Source organism: Ochlerotatus camptorhynchus, unplaced genomic scaffold (genome assembly GCF_037179485.1).
Source record: "Ochlerotatus camptorhynchus isolate MF236.1 unplaced genomic scaffold, CSIRO-AGI_Acam_v1.1 ptg000810l, whole genome shotgun sequence".
NCBI classification, from domain to species: Eukaryota; Metazoa; Arthropoda; class Insecta; order Diptera; family Culicidae; genus Ochlerotatus; species Ochlerotatus camptorhynchus.
In genome coordinates this window covers 19,449-47,251 of record NW_027041274.1, presented here as the reverse complement: position 1 = coordinate 47,251, position 27,803 = coordinate 19,449, and the positions used below count along the sequence as shown (strand labels likewise).

Here is a 27,803-nt window from a genome sequence, read left to right as displayed (position 1 = left end):
TCACATTCGCTGCCAGACTGTTGAGCAGTTCAGTCGATTTGAATTCTCTCTAGTTTCGTTCGTTCGTTCGCAAGTCGAATTAGCTCCGCGTTGTGTAGTGACGCTCTCGCTGACCCAGCCATGGGTAAGAAATCGCGCGGTAACGCGAGTGCCGGTTTACCGGGAAAACAGACTCTCCCAGGAGACGGCGCGACCACCGAGCCAGCCCAGAAGAAGCAGAAGAAAACCCCATTGCCCATCCCGACAGGCGTTGCGGACCCGCAGCCGGGGCCTCCCGGAACTAAACGACCCAGACCTGAAGACAGCAGCGCCACCGTATCAGCAGCAAAAAAGCTGCTGAGCAACAATCCGTTCTCCGCCCTGCAGAACGGAGCGCAGCCGCAGTCGGACCCTGAGACGGTGCCGAAAAAAGTTAAGTTGCCACCCTTCTATGTGAAGGGCTTCCCTCCCGGGCTATGGGAGCAGCTGGATTTCTACATTAAGCAGGGCCTTCGCTGCACCATTCAACGGTGCACGGAAGGCTACAAACTGATGGTCCCGGCCGAAAAACACTTCAACGCAGTTCAGGCCCTCTTGGACAGAATGAAGCTGGAGTACTTCTCCCACGACATCGAGGCCACCAAGCCGCTGAAAGTGGTGCTGCGCGGGCTCCACGACATGGACACCACCACCTTAATGGACGAGATTAAGGCGAACGGCCTCAAGCCGGTCGAAGTCCACAAGATGACCCGCAGCAAGGCCATCAAGTATCGTGACCAGCTCTACCTGGTCCATCTGGAGAAGAACTCCACAACCGTGAAGGATCTCCAGACGACACGCACACTGTTCCACATCGTAGTGAAGTGGAAGCGGTATAAACCCACCCACCGTGGCGTCACTCAGTGCTCGAACTGCCTATTGTTCGGGCACGGCTCCAGGAATTTCCGCATGGCCAGCCGCTGCATCAAATGCGGCAAAAACCACAAGATCGACAACTGCGACAGCATCGAGGAAGCCACTCCCACATGCGCCAACTGCGGTGCCGCCCACAAGGCCACGAGTAAGGCCTGTCCGAAGCGGGCCGAATACGCCGAGATCCGGAAGAAGGCCTCGTCCAACAGCCAGCCCGGTCGCAAGAAGGTTCCAGAAAACAACGCGCAGAACTTTCCTCCGTTATCACCGGTCCAATCACGGCCAATTCCAGTGTTGCCGCCGCTCCCGCTCAACCAACAGTTGGCTGCTGCCCAGTTGGCTGCCGCTGCAGTACCCGGTCAAGCCTCCGGGCCATCGACGGATCCCCCTGCTCCGGAATTGGCCGGTACAACCGGTGAAGCTACAGACGATTCTCCGCTGTCAACGGATGAGATCGTCACACTGTTGGCCCAGGCCATCATCATCAAGCGCACCTGCGCAACAAGAACACAACAGCTCCAAGCTATCATCTCCTTCGTCGCTAATTATGGACCGTGAACCCATAAAGATCGCCAACTGGAACGCTCGCTCCGTAGGGGCGAAAAACATTGAGCTTGCAGACTTCCTCCGCAAGCACGACATCGACGTGGGCCTTCTCACCGAGACCCACCTCAAGACCGGTGACAGCTTCTGGCTGCCCGACCACAGCATTGTCCGGCTTGATCGCACCAGCTCCAGGGGGGGCGGTGTCGCGGTCATCATCAAGAAAGGCATCAAGTACTGCACCCTACCCCACTACCGCACTTCCATCATCGAGGCCGTCAGCGTTGAGGTGGAAACATCGACCGGAAACGTCCGGTTCATCGTTGTCTACTGTCCCCGGCAATGTACCGTTAGCAATGGTACAGCACAGCAGTTCAAGAACGACCTTGCCATCATAACCCACACCAATGCCCGCTTTGTAATCGGAGGGGACCTGAACGCCCGGCACGAGGCCTGGCGGAACTACCAGCAGAACCAGAACGGCCGCCTGCTATTCGACCATTCCCAGCATGGTCTCTATTCCGTCTGGTTTCCGGACGAACCAACCTTCACATCACCGACGGGCAACCCATCGACGCTGGACCTGTTCTTGGCAAACACCAGATTAGCCAAGCCGGTTGCCGTCAACGACCTGAGTTCGGACCACCAACCGGTGCTGACCGAGCTGGGCTACAACGTGGCCCCTGCACCGTGCCAGTGGAAGGACTACCATCGAGTCAACTGGGTCCAGTTTCGACGCGTGGTCGACCGCCACATCGACGACAACCCACCGCTCGACACAGTGGATGACATCGACCGGGCCCTGGAGGGTCTCCATCAAGCCATATCCGTGGCTGACGAAGAGTGCGTTCGACGATTTCCTGTGAGGGGTAAGTTTCAAGCAATTGATTCCCACACCAAACTCTTGATTCGGCTCAGAAATGTTCGTAGACGCCAGTTTCAGCGGACTGGGGATCTGCAGCGTAAATACGAAATGGTCGATCTGAATCGGCAGATCGCTTCCAGAATGGTCTCAATCCGGAACGAGAGTTTCGGGCGGCTCGTTCAGAACCTGGACGACCGTTCCAGACCATTCTGGAAGGTTGCCAAGGTGCTGAAGTCTCACCCCAAGCCTATTCCACCACTTAGAGTCAATGACGAACGGCTTATCACCAACGAAGAGAAGGCCAATGCAATTGGGGAGCACATTGCCCAGTCGCATTTGCTTGGCTCTACAATCCCAAGTCCACTCGAGAACCAGGTTGTGCAGTGCGTCCAGACGTTAGATGCCTCCCCTTGTGCCGTCCCTCCAGAAGAACGGATTACAGAGGAACAAATTTGCTCAGCGCTGAAACACAGTACGAACATGAAGGCTCCCGGGTTTGACGGAATATTCAACCTAGAGTTGAAAAATCTCAGCGCGAGGGTGCACTCGCTGCTGGCTGCCATCCTCAACAGATGCTTGGAGCTGCACTACTTTCCAAGCATCTGGAAAGTGGCAAAAATCATCCCGATCCGCAAACCTGGGAAAGACCCTTCACTACCGTCAAGCTACAGACCTATTAGCCTGCTCTCAGCGCTGAGCAAGCTGTTCGAAAAATTGATCCTCAGCCGACTAAACAAGTTTGTGGAGGAACATGACATTCTTCTTCCGGAACAGTTCGGGTTCCGTAAGGGGCATTCCACCAATCATCAGCTAGTGCGGGTGATGAATAACATCCGGAGTAACAAAGCTGTATCCAAGTCCACAGCCATGGCCTTGTTAGACGTCGAAAAGGCGTTTGACAATGTCTGGCACGACGGACTTATATACAAGCTTTGTAACTCCAACTTTCCACCATACCTTGTGAAAATCACCCGTAACTATCTCCAGCAAAGGTCGTTCAGGGTGTCGTTGAATAGTTCCCTTTCGGGACAATTTCCGATCCCAGCAGGTGTTCCGCAAGGGAGTCTGCTGGGACCACTGCTTTACAGCATCTACACGTCGGACATCCCTCCTCTAGGAGACGGTTGCGTGTTCTTTCTGTTTGCAGATGACACCGCGATAGCCGTCAAGGGTAGGATGCCTCGTGAAATTACGAACAAGCTCCAACGATGCCTTGACACCTTTACTGATTATGCCACCACGTGGAAAATCAAAATCAACGCCTCGAAAACCCAAGCGATCATGTTCCTTCACAGACAATCATTAAAACTTAAACCGTCTCCCTCCTGTACCGTAATAATGGATGGTACAAGGGTCGAGTGGTTCACTGATGTTACTTATCTCGGGATGTTGTTCGATGAGAAGCTCCTGTTCCGCTCGCACATAGAGAAAACCCTAGTTAAGTGCTCCGCCTTGGTTAGGTGTTTGTATCCGCTCATTTGCCGCAGATCCCGCCTCTCAAGGCAAAACAAACTGGCTGTTTACAAACAGATCATAGCCCCCGCGATCTTCTATGCCGCCCCGGTGTGGGAATCGTGCGCTCAGACCCGCAGGAACAAAATCCAGGTTGCACAGAATAGAGTGTTGAGGATGATCCTAGATCGTCCATTCGACACAAGAATAGCAGACCTCCATCAAGAGGCAGAAATTCCCAAAGTAGATTCCAAAATTGATGATATGACAACTAAATTTATTCAAAAATGCAATCTTTCTGAACATGCTTTAATAAGCAATTTGTACATAGTAGGTTAAGTGTATATAGTAGAGTAGGTTAGTTTTAAGCTGTAAATAGTAGTATTAAGTAGTTTCTCTTCAAATTCTAAAAACAAAACAAACCAATCCCACCAAGGTGGTCGACCGTGTACTAAGTCTAGGACTAATTCTGTAAAACAAATTTTGAATTTTGCCCATACCTAAAGATGAAGAAAGCAATTAAATCACTTAGTAAAAATTTATATGGTAATCGTCCAAGTTAAACTAAAATAAAGATCATTTAAACTAAAAAAAAAACTAACTGCCTCTGCTCATTCCCGCTTCGGACGGCGAGGCATTGGGTCCTGCAGCAAGCAGGTGCAAGTCAGCGGTTAAAGGTGGATCACGGCGTGATCACCTTGATAACCAGCAATGGGGTGGAAGGAGACTTGGGTCCCGTTAAACTAAGGGACTGTTCATTAACTACGTAGATAGTTTAGAGAGGGAGTTGGCAATTATCCACGGCCTATACAAATAAAAAAAAATCTATGAACAACTGTCTACGCAGTGGGAGGGAGAGGGTGTGCAAGAATTAAAAAAAAACTGTAGTTAATGAACAGCCTCTTATACGAAACGCAGAAAAAATATAAATGCAAAACATACCCCCCCCTCCACTATAACGACAATCTGAAAAAGACATGGACTTTGACGATCACTTTTTTTCGGGAAATAATGGTTAAGCAAACTACAATTAAGTAAAAAAATGTAATTCCGTCAGGGTAACATCCACTCACTTGCTATAAAAAATTGTTTTTCAGAATTATGAAATCATTAGATGTTATAATGTTAATTAGTACTTGTAAGTTACAAGAAGAGGTCGTGAAGTATGTGTTTGACGCATAAAACCTGTCAATATTGCTTTCAGTGCGTCAAAATAAGTGATTATACGATTCGTGAGAGCTCACTCTGAGTGAACGCTCACGAATCATAAAATCGCTGATTGTGACGCACTGCAAGCAATATTGACAGGTTTTATGTGACGCGAAATGGATAAGTTTTATGAGTCAAACACATAATTTACACCCTTTTCTTGTTACTTACAAGTACAACATATCATTATTTTATCTAATGATTTCATAATTCCGAAAATCAATTTTTTATGGCAAGTGAGTGGAAGCAACCCTGAATTCCGTTAATATTTTACCAGTTTACTACCACTGCCCAGAGATTAATATTTTCTGAAAAAAAAAATCGCTTACGATATTCTGATGTTATTCTGTGATTTACCACCAACTTACTGTAAAACATATCTACTAAGGGACTGTTCAATACCTCATATATGCAATTAGATTAACATCTGAAGTCCATCCTTTTTTACATATTCTAAGATATACGCCCCATTCATAAAAAAACGGTGGGAAATCGTGTCAGGAGCGGGGCTTAGCAAGTATTTTTTGTGCAGAATGTGTAAGAAAGGAGGGACTTCCAAGCCTTAGGGATTATCCTTATTAGAGAGTTAAATAGATTTTCTCCTTTAGTTTACTTAAATCTTTGGTTTATTAGTTAGGTAGGTTCCGATTCAACACATTGTAGTTTCATTTTTATACCTGTGATCTTGACTTTTTTACCTAGGGGATGAGTACTTAAGGGGATTAGATTTTGATAAGTTCTTTAGTGAGAATGACATTGATGAAGACTGCACATTATAGTCGAAATACGTATCTGTCATGGATTTAAGCATTCCGCTAACAACCCAATTTCATTACTTTATTATGATGGCTACCAAGCCTTTGGGATTTTCCTTAAATGACAAAAATAGGTCCAACCAAAATGCATTACTCTACACCGGAGCAAGTTGAAACGCATAGGGAAGTTTAAACGGTAGATGTATCTCTTAGCGGAAGTAAATAATCACTGCGATTATTCCTTACATAGTAGTTTGCGGCAGACAACAATGCCTCTCAAAAATAATTACAGTGAATATTCACTTCCGCTAAGAGATGCACGTACTGTTTCTACTTGCCCCGGTGTACCTTAACTATGATGCTTACAATCAAAACATTGAACAGGTAGAATCTGTATACGAGCATTTGTTCTGACTTTGAAATTCAATAACTGAATCCCACTAATTTCTAAATAATAGGCACCTAATTATTGGAAACCAAACGTTTGATTTGAGAAAAATCACAGTATTCTATTTTACATCATACTACTGAAGTACATAATGATGATGCATGATAATTTTATGTTAGGGTTGTCCTCCAAAATAAAGAACAAAGAGGTCTAATTCGCAGACATATGAACCAAAATATTGTTCAATATTGAAAGTACCGTCTTCTGATAGGGAAAACAACTGCCTGTTCGTTATCATAAAATGCAACCATCACTCTCTTCTCTGCTTCAGAGACCTAATCTAATACTAATGATGGAGCTACTGAAATAACGTATTTTTGGGTATTGTTTTATCCTACAACATGCATGGCACTTTTGTGTACTTCAGGTGCAAATCAACAGTATATGTGAAAAGAAATAGTGTCAGTTCCTGTAGTCTATGTCGATGTCGCATTTAGTGCACATTGATCACAACAAAATAGCTCAACATTGATCAACCCAATGCAGTTATGTAGGGAAAGTTCTGTCAGTTCTGAACCATTACATTAAATTTAAATATCTCATGCGTAAGATGAACGGTGGTTTGGTGCTAACAGTTTTCAACCATAACCGAAAAACTGAATAACCGGGGCATAACACTACTGCGACCAGTAATTTGATCTATTGTAGTATATCCCGTGTCCTTAGTTTAGTGCATGTCGTATTACTCCATGACTATTGAGAAATGATGAACTATTCGGTTTTGATACAGTTGTCATGCAAGGAATTGATTCTAATTGAAAGGTCCCGCTATTTATACCTTTCGGAGTTGGAACACCCTCCAAAGTCGGATTTTTTTACAGCACCAGTTGAATTTTTATTGACTGCCACTCAAACTTTGAAATACAATAACGTTTTGAGATTATTTTTTATCTAGAACAATGAGACAAGTTTTGGTCATTGACACCAAATCGTAAGGTTGATGGTTTATTTGTTTTTATGTGGCTGGTATTAGGTCATATAGCCGAGTATCGCCTGGTAGATTACCTTTTCGTGGTGCTTAACTGGCTTTAAGATCTACCACCTTGTTGATAGTGACGAGACTCGACTTTGTCCAGCGAGAATGATCTTGAAACAAGAAAAAAAAAGAGTTTAGTTATTTTTCATCTACGTGATTTCTAATCTTTTGTTTGGATTTTGATGCATGATCATTATCGGTGTTATTGCTTGATTTTGTTGCAAAGGAATCCGTTTTTGATTGATAAAGAGGTGCGCCTTTGCAGGGTGTTCCAACACTTGAAAACCGATTACTTCTTCATTTCTCAATAGTAAGGGAGTAGTACGACATGCATTAAGCTAAGGACACGGGTTATACGACAATAGATCAAATAACGGGTCGAGTGGATATGGATATATATATTTTGATTTCATTGAATCATGTTATTTCGGTTAAGTTGTTGTCTTTTTTTGGAAAATGGTTTTCTGAAGAAAATTTTATCATTTAATGCCGCGAAATTTCAAGTTTGTCACATTTATCAACCGCTTTTTTTTCACGCGAATTTACACTTCGTTACCGACATGAAATTTTTCACATCTGAATCAAAGGCCCTCGATGCCAACGCAAAAAAAAACATTGATGAAAAATCAATCACAAACCGTGTTGCTTGTTTTCAACATTTTCTCTATGTGGGACTCTCAAAGATGTACGACAGGCAATATTTTATGTATTAATTGCTATTATTACACATAAAAATCATTTTAACCTTAGGGTGGCGATCCGTCCTTTGGTGAGTTTTTGAAATAAGTTGCATTAAATTTTGTTGCAATTTGAGATCACACGATCAAAAATAGAGGCGAAATAAAATCGCGTAAAAACAGAATTGAGTGTATTAATAACAGCTCCGAATGCGAGTACTCGGAGAATTCAACAGTTTTGACTAATATTAGGACGATGACCAATCATCATGCATCAATTACGTATCATTTCAGGGGGCAGAAGATTGATCTGCGTTTTTTCCAGGTACAGGTATACCTCGATATACAGTATGCAAAAAAAGTTTATCCACCCCCCTACCAATTTACATTTAGTAGGGGGGTGGATAAACTTTTTTTGCATACTGTAACGTAACTGTTACTTTCGACTTCCATCGTCAATATCTCGCTAATAATAATTGAATCATACACATTAATATTACCAATAGATGGGAGATCATCTGTCCGATGGTGTTATTACTTTGCTTGTTTGAATGATCGTTTGCGAGAAATCGGCGATGGAAGTCAAAAGTGACAGTTACGTTATATCGAGGTATACCTGTATAGGTAAATTCGCAAAACAAATGGCATGAACATCATATGTAAGTGTGCCTTTTTATATCCTCCGTGTATGTTTCTTACAAAAAATATAATGGTAGAACTTACAACCAGTGTTCTAGAGTTTCGAAGCTCTAAAATAAACTCGAGTTTTGTTTCTTTAATACAACGTGTTTAACGTATCATTTCTATAACGCCTAGCTAGACTATCAGCACGAAACGAAAATGAAAAAGAAACTTAGACGCTTAGAACGAAAGGTTGGCTGCGTCGTTGCTTTGCTCAACCCTTTTAATGAATGTAACGTTGATTTTCGAGTAGAAAACGAAACCTCACTATGGCTTTCAATCCCTTTCACCGATACCATCACCTACTCTATCAATTTGTTTAATATGCATTATGTCCTATTTTCGTTACTTTTTTACATAAAGTAATATTTACAGTACACTGGGCAAGTTAAAATGCGTAGGGAAGTTGAAACGGTAGGTTTATCTCTTAGCGGAAATGAATAATCACTGCGATTATTTCTTACATAGTAGTTTGCGGTAGTATACAATGCCTCTCAAAAATAATTACAGTCCCCTTTATTCTGCGCCGCGAGTGAGGTGAGGTGACTCGCTGTCACTAGTGAGGTGACAAAAGTCACCGCGAGTGAGGTGACTCTCCGTACAAATCAAATTGAGAGTCACCTCACTCGCGGTGACTTGTGTCACCTCACCAGTGGCAGCGAGTCACCTCACCTCACTCGCGGCGCAGAATAAGGGGGAGTGAATATTCACTTCCGCTAAGAGATGCACGTACCGTTTCAACTTCCCCGCGCGTTCAACTTGCCCTGATGTACCTTACGTGTAATGTTCATGCGTTTCCGCGTGAAAAATGTTTTAAATATATATTTTAAATTTCCGTCATGAAACCTCGGTTGATATGCTTCATGAAAGTCGGAACTTTCCAAACTCGTCGACTTCCCCGAAGCTTGAAAGAAAGACGAATAAAGAGACGGGAGAAAGAGAGATAAACGATTGAAAACTTGTTTGTAGACGTTGACTGAGGTGCTAGAATGCTACGAAACTGCTCAACTTCAACAGAAAAAAGAGCATTAGTTTTCTGTTATAGTCGAGCAGCTTCGCAGCATTTTAACTCCAACAGTCTCTTCGTCGCATCAAGTTTGTCAATTGAAGTTGATATTGTGACGCCTTGCTTACAACAAATAGACTCAGTGCATTGGGAAAACTGGCTTTGGTCGATAAACAAGCTAACAAAAATGTAAAACAAATAATTTAAAAAACTTTCCGACGTACATCTTTCATCTTTCTGTAATAGAATCTTACATATCTCTGGTGGATATAATTTTAATGATGACTATTAATACATATGTATTAATTCAATTAGCTTAAAACAAAAGATTAATATCAGTTAGTTGAAGAAGTGTCTATACTTATTTTCATGAAAACACATTTCATCTTTTTCAGAGGGAAAATGACATTAGGATACTCAGATTCCGAGCTCGCGAATATGGGCGGATACGACCTAGTGCATTTTGACGACTTGGCCTATGTGGCAAGTGCACATCAGGAATGTAAGTATTTATAAATCATTTATTTACTCGATACACCTACTTACACCGATTTTGTTTTCGCAGTGCTAAAGACTGGTGCATCAGGGATGATTGCATATCGATACCAAAAAAAGAATGGAGACTGGCAGTGGCTGCAAACAAGTTCCAGATTAGTATATAAGAATTCAAAGCCAGACTTTATCATATGTACCCATAGACAGCTTATGGAGGAAGAAGGCAGGGATCTCCTCGGCAAAAGGACAATGGATTTTAAAGTAAGTTATTTGTTTTAAGGCTTTTCAACGTACCTCAGATTGACATATTTAACTTTACGCACAGGCAATTTTTAGCAAACAGATCTAGACGGAAAATATCCTAAAGATTTTTTGAGAGTACAAAGCAGTTCTTCAAAAAGCATTCAAAAGAAAAAAGTTCTATACTTTCTTATGGTCGTTTTTGTTGTTGCTTAAATCCAAGCCGAAAATTGTATAGCGAGCTTATTTCTAATTTATGATCAAATAAGGACCACCGACCAAATTCAGGAATTTGTTTTTTCGTTACTGTATTTTTGTAGCAACCATCAGTTGATCATTCACAATAAACCGATAGTTAAACAAATATAGTATGTTTTAAGTCCAATTTGTTTTTCTACAATTTTCATCAGATGATAAATTGCACGTATTTTAAATAAGTTTGAAAAAAATTGACTGTGAGAAAAGTTAATAAATCTGCTTGCTTCGAATCCGTTTTCATACTACTTCGAAAAACCAATTATTTTTTTACGAATATGTTGAAAATCTAAAGATGATGAACGTACCATCGCAGTCAACGTAGTCTTTTAGCATCTTAAAAAATAGCTTTTAAGCAACGGTGAACAACTGAAACATGAAAACACAATTCAAATCACACTCTAGACACAGAATGCTTATTTATTAGTCAAATACACTACATCGGTTAAGATTCGAATCATCTGGAAAGCATGCTTCTTCAACCTACTATTACTCAGACAACCAGAATACACGTATATTCAAAGTTGTTTATGTGATACACAAACAAATCGTATTGGATGCAAAAAATGAGTTATACGTTCAAAAGTGGAGGCCATATACGTGCAAATTTCTTTTTTAAACGAGTTGATTTGACATCAAATACAATTTAATCTGTGTTATTATATTATATTACGTTTGAAAAGTCTTACGATGTAATCCGATCTTTTTATTTCTTTATTTGTTCCAAATTCAAAATAAATTACATTTAATTTTAACCTAGATGCATCTTAAAACTAAAAACTAAAACTAAATCTTATCTAAGTTTAAAGGGAATTAATCGTTACAATTGAGGATTGCAGCGATTTTTGCCAGAAATTATTAATTATTTTGTTGGACATTTGTTCTAAAGTCTCAACATTCGAAATTCTATGTAGGGTAAATGTTGGCTTCGGCACCCATTGACTGTTTTCGGCAACCAAAATTTAAACGATGATTTCACTATGTTTTCCCATCAACACACTTCCCTGAATGTATTCAAACGATTCTTTAGTCTTTCAGCTTCAATCTGATTATATTTGTACGACCGAGCAATCCTATTATGCCAGATTTTTCTTCAAATGAAGTATACGCACTACAAAATGGGGCTGATTTCGAGTTGCCGATAATAGAACAGCTGGTTAACACGCAGTTCTAATGGGAAGGTTGCCGAAGAAAAAGAGGCTGCCGACAATAGTCACACTCACCTGAGAAGTTTGGAGCGTTGTAAAATCGCTTTCAAAGCGGTTTGAAAAATCTGTCGATTGGAATGGATAGAGAAGCAAGCAGCAGATGAATGTTAACAAACAGACACGTGATATATGTGCGTAACGCTGACAAAATACTAATAGAAGTGCGGACGCTGCTTAGATTGACGAGAATACGTAAATTCCCCTACCTCGATAGTACTGTTGTAGCAGGGAGATAACTCCAAAATCATTTTCAGAACTTTGAAGTGATTTTTTCCTGGTAGTGCAACAACTAGACCATATTGGCACAGCGTAAAGCATGGCCTGTCTAAAAACTTGTTTAAATATCAGAAGTTTATTCGTCAGGCAAAGTTTGAATTTCCTGGTTATAAGAGGATACAAACATTGTATATATTTGTTACATTTGGCTTGAATGCCCTCAATGTGATCTTTTAAAGTTAATTTTTGGTCAAGTACTAATCCAACATATTTCACTTGGATTGACCAGGAAATTGGAACTTCGTTCATAGTGACTATGTGACTACTACTAGGTTTCAAAAAGGAAACTCTAGGCTTATGTGGATATATTATAAGTTGAGTTTTGGAAGCGTTGGGAGAAATCTTCCATTTTTGTAAATAAGAAGAGAAAATATCTAAACTTTGCTGCAGTCTGCTGCAAATAACACGAAGACTTCTTCCTTTAGCGGAAATGGCAGTCCTGAGGCAAATCAGGGAGGTCCGAAGTGAAAATGTTATACAATATAGTTCCAAGATTGCTACCCTGGGGAACTCCTGATCTAACAGGTAGTCGTTCAGATTGGGAATTTTGATAACTTACCTGTGGTGTTCTGTCAGTTAAATAATTTTGAACTAATTTCATGATACAGAGAAGAAAATTTAACTTTCTCAATTTAGCAATCAAACCTTCGTGCCAAACACTGCCGAATACTTTTTCTTTGTCTAGAAGAGCTCCAGTTGAGCAGCCTTCAGATTTGTTTGAACGAATTAAATTGGTAGCTCTTAAGAGTTGATGAGTAGTTGAATGCCCATGGCGAAATCCAAACTGCTCATCTGCAAAAATTGAGTTTGTATTAATGTGAAGCATCATTCTACTTAAAATTATCTTTTCAAAAAGTTTACTTATTGATGAAAGCAAACCTATTGGACGGTAGCCAGAAGCTTCAGCTGGATTTTTATCCGGCTTCAAAATTGGAACATCTGTTAAATAATTTGACCAAGAAAGACAAGGTACTCTCTGGGAGTTTTTTTTTTTTTATGAGGATATAGAAAATTCCCCCATTACCTGGAACTTTCATATTCTGAAACTTTTTAGTTATAAATCTTACTTCGTCCAAATCAGTCCCCCAGGAATCATCAAAAATATTTTTTTGAGAGAAAATATTCAGATAATCCCGAGCAACCTGATTCTCAATAAGACTAGTAAGACAAAAACTGAAATTATGGGAACCCTCGAATTACTTTGCAAGTTTCTAAGTTTTTTCCTAATTTTAGATAGAAATTTCACCAGCTTATTTAAGCGGTGGAATAGGCTTTTGAGTTTCTTTTTTAATTTTTGTGAGGTTCCAAAAGGGTTTGTTTTTGCAAATCCCGCCATATAACTTTCATGGCAGGATCGCGTGTTCGTTAATATTGCCTCCTACGGACATTTTTAAGACGGATCAAGAGCTGAAGATCGTCGTCTATTATAATTGAATTGAATTTAACCTCGAATTTTAATATTGAGGCAGCTCTTGCTTCAACTATACTGCCGCTATTCGCATAACAGTCCCATAGGAAATCAATAGGACATGGGACTGTTATGCGAATAACGGCAGTATAGAAGTTGTCAGATATTCAAGAGCATGACAATTATACATGACCCATACAAATTAAAAAAAAAACATTGTATGGACAATTGTCTATGCAGGGGAAGGGGGGGGGGGAGGTCAAGAATCCAAAAAAACTGTCTACGTAGTTTATGAACAGCCCCGAATTAGTTTTTAGCATATCAGTAATCATTAGACTGGCCCACATTAATATGGGGGAAATTTCATCATTATTATCATTTTTCTACGGGCCAACCCCTAGATTTGTGCCATTAGATGAAAAAACCTGGCGCTTTTGATTAAAAATTTATATGGGGATATTGGTTGAAATGTATAGATAAATGATATTACTTCACTCTTTCGTGCATAGAACTGGTTCAACAAACTTTATTAAGCTCAGAATTTCAGCACACTATAAGGAACAACTTTGCTGAATACAGCATCACGATTCAAGTTAGTATTATGGAGATATTAAGTAATTATGAACATTCTGCTCGTATAGTGCAACAATGAGCTGCCTGTATCTGCAACGTATCAACTAGATTCAAAAGCGAATATCTCAATAAAACTAACTGGATTTATGATTTAATCTTCGGCAAAGTTGTTACTCATGAAGTGAACTACAAGTTTTGAAAATCTGAATCAAATCGAGAATAAAGAAACTTTGTTATGATCGATAGAGAGTGTCTTTTATTTTTCTTGATTTTGTTTTCCGTCGATCTTGTTTTCCGTGTTGAGCACCAATGCTACCGACGCCAGGGAGGAAGCTCCCACACCTGAACCAAAGAAAGGAAGCTCATCTCTGCTTCGAAAAGTGAAAAAAAAATCGTTGTATTTCAGAGTGCCACCTAGCGGTGGAAAGTACACTTTTTACACGGAAAATATTGGTAGGATTATACCAGTTTTAATGACAAGTTCAAGTACAGCTTGGCTGCTTTTAAGCGGTTTTATAAAAAAATTAAATATTTTTCTACCAATACAATTCATTTGTATAGTAACGTATACAGTAAAGTAGAAAACCGAAAATTCCGACACGGGCCAATTGATTTTACTCGCGATTTGTATGTAAAAAATAACGTCGGACAAAATGCGCTGTATTCGCACAACGTTGTATTTTTACAAGCTATCGAATTGAAACATGCTTATGGCGGTAACCCTCAACCGGTATTGTCGATCCACTTGGAAGCTGGAAAATATGACTCGTAAAGTAAATAAAAAAATATGACTTGTTTTAAACGTTAAACCTAAGCTAAATAGCGCATCATTGGGTGATTACAAACAAGAAAAAAAAATCGAATTTCGCTAGTCTGATTTTCCAGCTTTCAAGTGAAACGACAATATTATATTCGGATAAAATCCCGATTACAAATGTCCGATTGATTTGGTAGCGACGTTGTTGTTAATTAATTCAATCATAAGCAAGCATTTAGCAGATTTTACAAAGAGGGACTGTATTAAAAGTTAATCCGAGTTGGAGTTAACCGCCATTAATGTAGAATTGGAATCTTCTCTCGCTTCCACTCCCACCAATTTGGAATCTGTTGGTTAGGTCTGAAGAAAACATATTTGTTCCAAAAATCTGATGGTATCTTAGATTTGTGGATAAAGGAGCACAGCTATAATTAAGGCCATGCTGAAGGTGGCTGTGTTCTCATTCCGGTCCAGTCAAAAAAAAAAAAAAATGGGCTGGAAAACTTCTCAACTTGCTTGGGAATAGAGTATGATTGTGCTTGCAACACAATATACGAATGCAAAAATGGAGCAGGCTAAGAAAGCTCCCCATTAACAGTAGTGGAAGTGCTCGAAGATCACTAAGTTGAGGAGATTGGAGGCAAGGGGTAGAAGTGATTTTGATCGATTCTCTTCAAAGAATTTCTCTTTTGATAATCACGGCTTTACTAACGGATCTCACACTATTTCTACTACATTGTTTGATAAAGTAGGTTATCATCTGTCATGCAGGATAGCAACCGCATGACAGGAATGTGTTTGCCGCTGGCTTATTACGAAGAGAATCAATCAACCACTCATACCCCATTTGCCTCTAATCCCCTCTGTTAAGAACAAGCATAAAGTTCTAGTTGGGGCATAATAGCCATAGAAGAAAGAGAACAAGATTTTTTTCTTCTTTAAACCTTTGCTCAATTTTATCCAGAGATGAACTAACCATAGGCTAAAAATCTCCTTAATAAAAAATTTAAAAACAAAACATTACTCGATTAGAATATTGAATGAATCCTGGAAATAATAGATAAATGCAGATAGGACCTATTGAACTGTTAATCTAGATATGTCCAGTATATGCATAAACACAAAAAACTTGGTTTTACTAATTTTTGTGCACTTTAAAACAACAGTTCGTATTAAATAGGATGAACTGTTAAGCTAACGGTCATTTTAAAACGTAGTCAGAAATTATACCATTTTATACCAAATTGAACTGGCATAAACGAGCACGTTAAATATAAAATCATTAGAGGAAGAAAAAATCGATGTTGATTTTTCAATCGTCAGAGTAAACACTTTCTGGATCAGCGTTTGCATGAAGCTGCTGTTCCTTTCTTTGCCTGAACCCTACATATCGACCCATCAACTCAACTCATGAACCGACTACTAACGGCTTTACTTCCCTTTCAAAGGAAGGTGTGATCACAGATGTTATGCCACAGAACATCCCGGCGGCGCCAACTGGGATTGAACCCAAGCTTGCTGGGGTGAGAGGTACTCACGCTTAACACTACACCACCGGCGCCACTAAGTGTCCTTTCTTCATGTATTTCATCCAAATTCCCCATACAAAATTCAAACTAAAATCGCCAGTTCATCCTACAACCAAATTAGCTAAAACTTTCAGAGAATGGTATTCTCACCTAAAGGCACAAATCTAGAGGTTGACCCGTGGAAAATTAGAACTTTTGTTTTTGTGGGCCGCTCTATAGTAATCATGTCAATTAATGATTTCTGTAAAAATTCCATTTTAGGAGCAGTAATGTTTCCTAAGTCAAAATTATCAAAATTTTGCGTATTTTGATTTCTACCTGGTGCAATAGCAGCATAAGTAGATCCATTTACTCGCTGAACATTGTTAGCAGCCAGGGGAGCAGGTATAGATGAAGAATTTGAAGCAGGGGTGATATTAGTACCCGATGTCAATCATACAAGGTCTGGAACAACAAGCAGCTTGCGGGTGTTAGAAGCAAAAATGTTGCTGAGCAAGCGAATGCCGATGTCACGGCAGCACAACATTCCATACTGCAAATAGCAGACGTGTCGTCACATAAAACAGCTGTTTCGTGTAAAAAGATAAACATTGCGATGAAATACGACCACCACTAGACATTTTCACATTTCACTAATACCAATAAGCCGGTTGGGCCAGACCTTGTATAATTGACATCGATTAGTACCTACGGGTACGACCGTGGTTAACAGCAGATGAATTTGTACCTGTTTGGGAACGTGGAGCGTTTCCTACCTGTCGCTTAGAACGAGATTGTAGGATCGCTTTTCGAGTCTTACATTCCCAAAAATTGGATTTGTGGTTTTCACCACAATTTGAACATTTAAATTTCTTAGGATCTTCCTTCATAGGACAGTCGTCCTTTGCGTGGGAGGAATCACCACGATTGCATTTAGCTGGCATGTAGCAATTTTTTGTTCCGTGACCACACCCCTGGCACTTACGGCACTGGGTGAGGTTTTGGAAATTTCCTCCAGTCTTCCTGAAGTGTTCCCACTTAACTCGGACATGGAGCATAAGGCTAGCTTTTTCTAAGACCTTAAGGTTGTTTAGTTCACTAGACTTGAAGTGAACTAAATAAAAATCATTAGAAATCCCGTTGCGCGAATTGCTAGGCCGGGATTTCAGTTTTCATTTTGATTACTTGGACTGGCACAACTCCAAGTAATTTTGCCAGTTCATTTTTTATCTGATCCGGGGATTCATCACTGGGCAGATCTTTCATGAAAACCTTGAACAGACGTTCAGTTTTGGTGTCGTAAGTAAAAAGATGGTGCTGCTTCTCAGATACTTGAGAAGACGTTTGAATCCGTCTAAGGTTTCAGCCAATACATGGCATTCACCCCGACGGCCAATTTACAGTGAAAACTCGAATTTCACGAAGTTCAAAAGTTCCGTGTGAAGACCATGGAAATCAGAAGTGCTTATCACAATAGGGGGAATCTTTTCCTTCTTGGCATTAAGCCGGGAAAGTTTACTAGATTTTTTTTCCAGGATGATGGATAATTCTTATCATCCGTGAGCAAATCAAATTGATTGTTCAAATTAATTTCATCAGAAGGGCGATCAAGAGATTGCCCTTTTCTTTTGCGCTTAGGCACCATGGCGGCAGTAAAAGTTTTATCCAAATCGACTTCGAAGCAGATTATTATAAGAATCATAAGGATCGAAGAGGAATTTTCCAAATCGATATCCAAGCAGGATTACCTCGGGTAGGGTCCAAAAAAGAATCGAAAAAGAATAAGAGTTTAACAAGGTAGAAAATTTACAGGTATATTGAGCACTGAAAAGTGCTGTTTAAATTTGTTGTAGCTTTGTAGCAGTAGCACTTCCTTCAGCAAAAAGCAAATATATCCGCACGTCAAGAGAGCACGATGCGGACTCGATGTCATCCGATTCTGGGAGGAAGAAGCAGATAACACACACGGAATTCATTGTATACTTGTTCTTCTTGTCAAAAAAAAAAACGGCACAATTGAAATCAAATCAAAACAGGCGTAGCAAAATAGTGTGTTTTGCTTTGAGCGTGTAGTGATTGTTTGAGATTGTTCAGTGTGCAGTGAGAAACTGTACTTTTCTGTTTGATATTTTACTATGACACTAGGTGTTTTGACAAAACCTTGGCTAATGGTATCTTTCAATATTGATTTGTGTGTATTTTGAATGAATTAAAAATAAACGGTGTCCCATTGAATAAAATAGCTTGAAACGACAGTTTGTCAGAAATTACTTTACGCAAGATTTCAGTACCGCCTTGTGCATTCTTGTTCAACTGTAAGAAAAGCATCAAAAAATTGTTTGGCTCCAAATGACAGTTCGTGACAGGAGCCGTCTGCCTGCATTTGACGTTCCATTTTTCTCTCTTCGCGACTCTCCCTCAGATCCGATTTAATTTGTAGTGCAGTACGATGGAACAATGATTTATCGCATAAATTTGCATTCTATGATTCCACTTAAACAAAATGCGATGTATGTCGTTCTTATATGCGATGTTGACTTTTAACAGTAGCAATTTACGATACTGACTGTATACAACTTCTGGTTGTCTGGGTAATTGGTTCAACCTGGCTTTATCGTAGCACCGTCAAATCCGGTTGATTTTTGTCTACAAAATTCTCCAGAGGCTGCTACTTTTTCTGTAGTGCAATTTAAAATTCGACCATGGAGCATTCTATTAGATATTTTTATAAGCTTTCATGGAAAATATGAAAGGAGAAATTAATTAGTTTTATCTTGCTAAAACGGTTTTTTCAGAATTTGAATTAACAATCCTACCGCTACCCGGGCCTCCCGGTCGGTCGGTAAACACGAAGCTTTAAAGCAAGACCATGATGGAGGCAGCTGGGTTCTTGCTAGTGGTTTTCAACGGGATTTACCGAAGCCGGTTTAACCGGTAATACCTTGCCATTCTGCAGAACTGAAATACCGGGTTTTAAGCTTCTGATAATTGGGTATTTCGGTAATTTGTATATCCGATATTTGATGTTTATTAGTTCAATTAGAGCAATTATAAGCATTACGTTAATTCTGGTAGTGATACATGATCTACCAATATCAAATTAAATCAATCAAAAATCTTAAGTAAGATAAACATTCTTCAAAGGTTATTCAGCTATTTTTATAAAAATTGTATCTCAAAATAGTTTTTAAAATATTATTCTGGACAAAAAACAACTTGCATTTTAAAGTTAATAGAATAGTTCATAGAATAAAAACAACAATGTTTTTTTTAGTAATAAGAAATTATCAACGGTCATAATTTTATTTAAATGAAATAGCTTGGGCAAGCAATTGAGCATCACATGGGCTGTTGAAAACCTAGCAACAATATTTGGTGTGATTAGCTGTATAAGCTGGATAAGGCATATTTTATTTAAAATTAACAAAATTGCTTGCTGTAAATGTAAAAAATCCTTGCAACCTATGTCCAGTAGACTGGCCCACAAAAATAAATGTTATAATTCTCTAAGGGCCAACCCCTAGATTTGCGTCTTCAGATGATAAAACCATTATCCGAAAGTTTCAGCTCAGTTGGTTTTAAGATAAGTTGGCGCTTTTAGTTTGAAAGTTGTATGGGGAATTTGGAAAAAAAAATACATGAAAAAATTACACTTCTACACTACACTTATTATCGATTTGATTCAGATTTTCAAAACATGTAGTTTAGTTAATGAGTAACAACTTTGCTGAAGATTGCATCATTAATCCAGTTAGTTTTTTTTAGATATTCGCTTTTGAATGTATATGAGCATTTTGTATGTGGAAATTTCAACCAAATCTCCTATATGAACATTAAACAAAAAGCGCCAGCTTGTGTAACGTCAAAAAAAGTTGGAACATTCAAATTGTGGTTATCGCACCAAAAGAGATGAGCCTGGATGTTAACCGGTCGAAAATGTGAACTTTTATATTAGTGGTAATCTAGTTCATAAGCTGCCTATATTTTGTTGCAATATACGAGCAGTATGCACATAATTTATTAATATCTCCATAATAGGGGCGACCCCGGCGTAGTGGTTAACATCCATACCTCTCACGCCAAAGTCACGAGTTCAAATCTCACGATTCGGACAAGTCACGAATGACCCAAGAGTGTTAAAGTGACTATAATAAATAAAAAAAAAAAAATCTCCATAATACCAACTTGAATCGTGATGCTGTGTTCCTTATAGTTTAAACTACGTGTGCTAAAATGCTGAGCTAAATCGAGTTTGCTGAACCAGCACGAAAGAGTGAAGTAATGTTATTTCTCCATACATTTCAACCAATATCCCCATATAAAATTTAAATCAAATGCGCCAGCTCATGTTACATTCGAATGAGCTGAAATTTTCAGATGGTGGTTTTCTCACCTAATGGCACAAATCTAGGGGTTGGCCCGTAGAAAAAAAATGATAAAAAATTTAATGTGTAAATGTGGGTCAGTCTAATGTCCAAATTGTGTTTAGGACTTTCGTATCTTTTAACACTTGGTGCACTTAGTAGTTTGGTTTGGCCATTTTTAGTTTTAAACCATCATTACGTTTTTTTAGCCATTTAAAAATCAATACTCAATATCTTTATGATGGTAATTTCGAGCTTAACAACTTAGATCTTGAAATATTATGTCTACGCTAGTGTATGTTTTTTTTTTCGTGTAAGACTACTTATATTGACTGCTAACAGTTTTGAAAGGATCAATTATTACAGCATTGTGTTTGTTCATCAATAATTTCAGGAGTGGCTTCAACTTACGCTATTACGATACGGGTCTTACTTACGACCACCAGGACTTTGTTGCATAATTCGATTTCGCATAGATTTTGCGTACTTATTGTTTGAATAAGAATTTAACTTTAAAAAGGAACAGAAAACCATTTTTCTCCTCAAAGATACCTCTTAGAACTATGGAGACGTGTCTCTTGGAAAGCTTATTCTAAGTAGCTTATACTTAGAAGCAATTAACTAATCGTCATTTATAAAAAAATAAGGTAATATAGGGCTTCTACACCTTATATTATTCATATATCAACCACAAAAATATCGCAAAAACCGTTATTAGCGGGCTTGATTGTGACTTGGGATATGCATTTTGGATGCCCAACTTATAAAATGAATATTGCATGTTTTCTGATTATGAGTAGCGTTTCCCATTTATGATTTTTTTTCCATTACCGGTTTTTTACCGGTATTACATTTTGTACGAAAATCGAAATCATTATAAACAATGTGCATTAACCTTGTAGTGAATATAGTCAAGACTAATCACAATATTTATTTATTTATTCGTCGTCAATTAATCGTAGACCATTATAGAGAGAGTACATTTTTGTTCGTCCGTGACTGCGATTGCAACCCAATTTAGTGCAACTTGTTTTAAAAAATCAAAGAAAAATAACATGGTATTGAAAATAATTTAACTCATCCTAAATGTGGACAAAATCGTTAAAAGAAAATCGTGTAAAACCAGAATTGATGGTACCGTAAAACGGGGTATCTTTGATAATGCGGGTAACTTTCATAGTAGAATATAATGATTAAATTTACACTCTACACTATTTCCGAATTGGAAAAATTGGTTCCATTTTGTAGCTAAGGGTAGTACCTTTGATTTCGTATTGAGTATTTTGCATGATGTTTTACATATTTTCCAAATACCTCGAAAACAATGTTTTCTTGTTTTTTTGCCTGATTGAAAAGGCACTCAAGCAATCACTTATTAAATGTTTTTCCTATATAGTCATGACAAAATCAATATTGTTTTTATATTGCTTATGATGTTTCTGATTATATACTCATTCAAAGTTTCTTATTTCTGGATCAAAATTGTTTGCGAATCTCGCGTGGTTTTCTACTGTCATTGAGTATTATCAAAGTAACCCCAAAACAAAAATCTGACGTTCGATCATAAGACAATAAAAAAAGTGCGAATGCAATAATTCCTGGTAAACATGTTACCAATGGATTGACTCTAGGATTCCCAGTACTTGTTTTAAAAAATAAAAATTTGAAAAACATTCATTGCTGTAAAAAAATATTTAGAATATACTTCAAAAAACTATCAAAGTTTCCCCGTTTTACGGTACTTTAATTGTCTAACCATTTCCTTCCTAACCGGTAATTCACAACTTTTCAGATCGCCTTAACACTTAAATAGTCAGCATTGATTTATGTTTCTCTGTGTTTTCATTATACTCTTCCTTTTTATCTATTTTACCAGTGCAACTTTTGAGCTATGAAAAAACTCGATGAATTTTGGTGTAATAGACATTTGAACTAACACATGGCGATTATGAATTTCTCGGATTCTTCCTGTTTTTTTCCCGGAATTTTGGCAATTTTCCCGCTTATGCGAATATACATTAAATTAAGCATGACTGAATAGGGCAAGTTGGTTCAACTAGTACATTTATTGATTTATTTGTTTCTCAAAATCATTAGGTTCAATGCAACTATTTTGAATTAGTTTCTTCATCCCAAATATTCTAACTTTGTCTATGTCAGATTAACAGCCTTGGTAGATCACTCAGAACTCTTAACATGTTACTTTCAGAATAACCAGAACAGAACTCAATACTCCAAAAATTTAGGGGAGTATATTCACGGTTCGGTTTGGCGTAGGGGAAGACGGTGTAAGACCGCAACCGTTACTTCCCTTCCGAAGGAAGACGTGACTACCACCGACCTCGGCTGGGATTGAACTCAGACCTATTGGGGGTGATAAAGCAGTCACGCTTACCACTACACCACAGGTGCCGGTCATCAAATCACATGAGAACTTTAAAAAATTGTCATTGGTGGTTAAATGGAGTATGGCCACTCACGATACCACTCGGGAGCAAAACAACATTTATTTTATTGTGGGAATGTAAATTAGTAAGAATGCTCACATCTCACCATAGATGGATGGATCCAGGTTTTTATTCTTGATTATAGCTACAAGCAGGCATGGAAAATCATTTGCATTCATTTCATACATTCATTTACATTCATTTGCCTCTAACTTTTTTATCAACAGCATTCCGCAAAATGATGTATAGAGCTTTTGTAGGTTTTGTTATTCGCTACAACTTTTGCTCATACTTCAAATCTGTATCTCTTATGCATCACGAACTAGAGCGGGCAGAACTTGTTACTGTTTTTCAGTGAATGTAAAATACATTCACTGAAAATCAGTAGTGACTTCTGTTCGCTCTGGTTCGTCATGCATAAGAGAGACGAATTTGACTTGTTAACAAAAGATGTAGTTAATAACAAAACCTACAAAAGTTCTACAAATCATTTTGCGAAATGCTGTTCAAGAAAAAAGTTAGAGGCAAATGAATGTAAATGAATGCATGAAATGAATGCAAATGATTTTCCATGCCTGGCTACAAGTACAAGAAATCAACATCACTGGAAAAAAACATCAGTTTCAATCAAAATCATTTTGTAATGAAGAAGGGTGACGCTTTTACCCCGTCAAAAGTGGTCCGTCTTAACCCTGGTTTAAATTTGTCAGAATATCGTATATTTTCACATGTTTCCTGCATTTTTACATACCTTTATCTAAAGTCACAGAAGCAGTATAGCCTACAGAAGGTAACAGGTACCAACAAACGTCAGAAAACACCGTTTGTTCATCAAAAAGTCTTATATTTATTGTTTTCAAAATTAGATCGCGAAAGCCCCACCGTACGAGAGGTTTGCTTTTATTTTTTTAAGCTTCACTACTTCGGGGGCTACAAGGTGTTTCAGAATGATAAAAACATGTTGATAATCTTTTCTGCATTGAATATTGGTAAGAATCTTGAGAATTTCCCATATAACTGGCTGTGGTCCTTCTTACCCCGCCGGGCGGTCATACCCCGTATGCCCCTAACTGATATCTCGCTCACGCATACTAACGCCACTAGCACGTAGATAAATTTTCCCCCTCTCTGATGGTAGTGTAAGTATGCGTTGGCGAGCTAGCAGTTACGCCTAATCGACCTAATCGACGATCAAGTGCATTGTTTACAAAAACTGATGCGTCGCTTGGAAAAAATAATCGAGAATTGGCCAGACAATTGATGAGTTGCCGCAAAAACTGCTGCTAGATGTCGCTACTAAAAATGATGATGATTGTGAAAAGGTGCGAAAAAATACATGAAATTCAGCATTAAAATGCAACTTTCTTAAGACACGCAAGGATTTGATGTGAAACAACCATTGAAGCATGTAAGAAAACTCTTTTCCGGGTAAACTGGCATACTAGGTACATCGGCTAAATAGGTTAATTTTCAGATCACTCTCTATCAATTTTTCATGAAAAAAGTAATTCAACATGAAGCAATCACTTGGAACAAGATCAAGAATCATTTAAAAATTGAATGCAAATGGATAAATTGCACTTTAGATTCATGAGGTGATCATGAGTGTTTTCTCATATTATTACATTTTGTAACCATACCACTTCCCCAACCGAGATTAATGTTGTATTGAATACATTCAATGAATTAAAATCATGGTTGATTTTTGCAACAGACGTGGGGTGTTTGTATCAAATAGTTTTTGTTTTCGCTTCCAAAATCGATATTTTTGGAAAAACGTTCAAATCTCCATACATTATTTCCGGATAACTTGGTGGGGCCATGCTTATTTGTTTATTTGTTATGTTTGCATCAACAGACTAGAAATAGTCGCAAGGATGTGATGTGTAGTGTTGAGATCATAACTAAAAGCATGCGCAGTGCGTGGTAAACATGCAATCATTCCACTATTTATCAGTTGATAAGCTTATATACAATTAAGATTAAGCTTGCATACAAAATAAATCGCCAGAACTTTCTTTTAATCAAGAAGAAGAAGCCGCACACTTAATAGAGACTACTAAAGTGCGGTTGTTTTCATCAGGAGAACTTTTTGCTATAGAATAAATTTTCCTGATGAGCAATCTCTGGAGACTCCGTAAGCCACTATGGGAAAACATTGCATTAACGTACCACCAGTATAAGTGCATTTATCCTAGTATTTTTTTTTAGTATTTCAAAAAATCAAAAAACCTTCTGCGAAGGGAAGGGTTTACAGTTTTAGTTAATAATTTATTACACTTATTACACGGTGTTTCTTTAATGCGGATTTTTTAACGTGGAAACACATTTTTATGCGTTTTGACAAGCGTTTTTTACACGCTGCACATCCAATTCCATTGTATATAATTTTTAACTGTTTTGTATCTTGTTGTTGTTGTCGCCAAATCATATAGGGTAAACGCTCCTATAATTGAAATTCCATTAGCAACTATAGGAACCTAACGCTTCTAACTTACCTATAGAGCATATTTCGGTTCAGTTTGAAGAAACCCATTTTGATTCGCATAAAACAGTATGAAAGCGGATTTTTGATAAGTGCAAGTGAGATAAACATTTCTATTTTTGAACGCATATCACAATAAAACTTGTTTTTCAATAGGTTAGCTATTTAGATACTGGATTAACGTCAACATACTTTACTGACGCAGATCAATTGATTGTGACACCCAGCGGATCTCCTACTACTGCTACTACATCACCAGCATCTTCTCAGCAACGTTACAATCGCCGCTACAAAACTCAACTTAGAGATTTTTTGTCCACCTGCCGATCTAAACGAAAACTGCAGCAATCTCCGGGAGGGCAGGTAATTATGGAAATTTTACAGTAATTACATTTTTTTGCACAGCTGTAGATAGATGGATGTCTAAAATCTTCGCTGCTAGCAAATATTTATTGACTTATCGGCATTTCGTAAGCGTGGATTTGACAGTTAACCCATGGATTATCTAGCCAATCAGCAAATCAATCCCAAACCTTTACAGATAAATCTTGAATACTTAATCAACGAGCAGCTTATATTTCAGAAATGTATCTACCTCAAGTGTACGCTTTGAGAAGCAACTTAGAAAGTTAGACAAAAATAAACAGTTTATTACGGATCTTTTTAAATAATCAGGGAAAACCCGTAAAACACCAATTGCTTACCTCTTAACTGTAATAAAATTCAGCTTACTTGAAGTAGAAAGGACTCTATTAAGTAGTAAATTTTTTAAGCTGAGGAAATTATTTAAAAAAAAAAGCTTATTACAATGAATAATATCCAGGGAATACATAAACCATTTGACGAAGAGAGTAAAATATTGATATGAATATATTTTTTTCAGGTTACTTCCCCAGTCCAAATGGTTGAGTACGTGAACGACCCAGCCGTGGCCGTTGCAGCTGCCTATTCAAACTTGAATCCAATGTATTCAACATCACCATACGTTTCAACCGAGAGCATGTACATGACACCCCCAGCTCATTCGTCAAATTTTTATTCAGTATCTGACAACATTTTCCACCAATACCGGTTGCAAGGCGTCAGTGGATATTTCCCCGAGTATGCATCAACTCCAGCATCATATATAACAAACAATGGATTTGTTCCTTATGAAGGTTATGGCATTGCTAAAGACGAACGATGGCAAGAGACTGAAAAATGCATGCCACAGAACGATACTATCAATCGTGATATGGATAATGAATACGAAAATTCTGATATCCACAAGAAACACAAACAATCTCCTTCCCTAGAAGACGTTTCAAATTCGGCGAAACCAGTTTCATCTGTTAGCTTAACTAACTCTAATAATGTGATCAACAGTAATGTTATCAAGAATCCTAACACAACCAAAAGTCGCGAAACGAATGACATGCCACACTCCGACTTGAAAGAAGAGGCATTGTCACCGCAGCATTTTGAACCTCGTCGACAAACTGTTCTTATGTGGGGTACGTCACAAGCAACAAAACACAAATTCAATTGTTCAACCTACAACGATAACAGTTGTTCCAATAACACTACTAGTACTACTACGAATTGTTCGTCTTCACAATCTCCTGCTTCCAATGATCGAAATGTTGTTAATTCAAATGAAGAAACCCATTTAAATCTCGAAAGGAATGAAACAGGAAAGGTAATCGTTGAGGGTGGATATTTTTTAATTACAATGCACGATTGAAACAAAGCATCAAAGCCACCTGTCACAGCGGAGTATTTAACTATTGATAACGTGCACTAGCATTCCTTAATGATAATGATCATTCCGAAGTGATTATTTTAGCTGCAGCTACCACGTGTAGACACTACCTTTCTCGAATTGTATAGTAAGGTGAGGCATAATAAACCGATACCAGATTTAGACCTTTTTGAGACACTTCTCCTAACAAATCCATTTCAAATATTATTCGAAAGATTTCCAACATGAATTGAAAAGTTACGAATTAATGTTCGTTCGAAAATACATTCTGAGAATCAATGTAATACCAACTTTAGGATCTAAGATTATTCCGAGAAATTATTAAGATCACCTATTAGCCTGGTCAATAAGAGTGCTGTTAGAAGGTCAAGGTCGTTGCGGGTTGAATATTTTCTGGATTTCCTAGTATGCGTCAGTATGCTTGCCACAAAACACATTAATGGCATAGTTTTGAAAAGCTCTAAATTATTTAACAACTGACGTTTCTAATCACAAATCAGTTCAATCTGTAAAAATCTGAAAATGAGAAAACAGCGTAAATGG

General features: G+C 38.4%; 1 protein-coding gene across 1 annotated transcript in view; it reads left to right on the top strand.

The window, feature by feature from the left end:
* ss (spineless) overlaps positions 1-27,517 on the top strand; it is a 120,746-nt gene extending 93,229 nt beyond the window's left edge. The window contains exons 7-10 of the mRNA XM_065238519.1: positions 9,899-10,005; positions 10,069-10,259; positions 25,676-25,882; positions 26,403-27,517. Of these exons, the coding sequence (XP_065094591.1) occupies positions 9,899-10,005; positions 10,069-10,259; positions 25,676-25,882; positions 26,403-27,242 (1,345 nt within the window). The 3' untranslated portion in view covers positions 27,243-27,517. The remainder of the gene's footprint in view (positions 1-9,898; positions 10,006-10,068; positions 10,260-25,675; positions 25,883-26,402) is intronic.
* Positions 27,518-27,803: the final 286 nt, after the last annotated feature.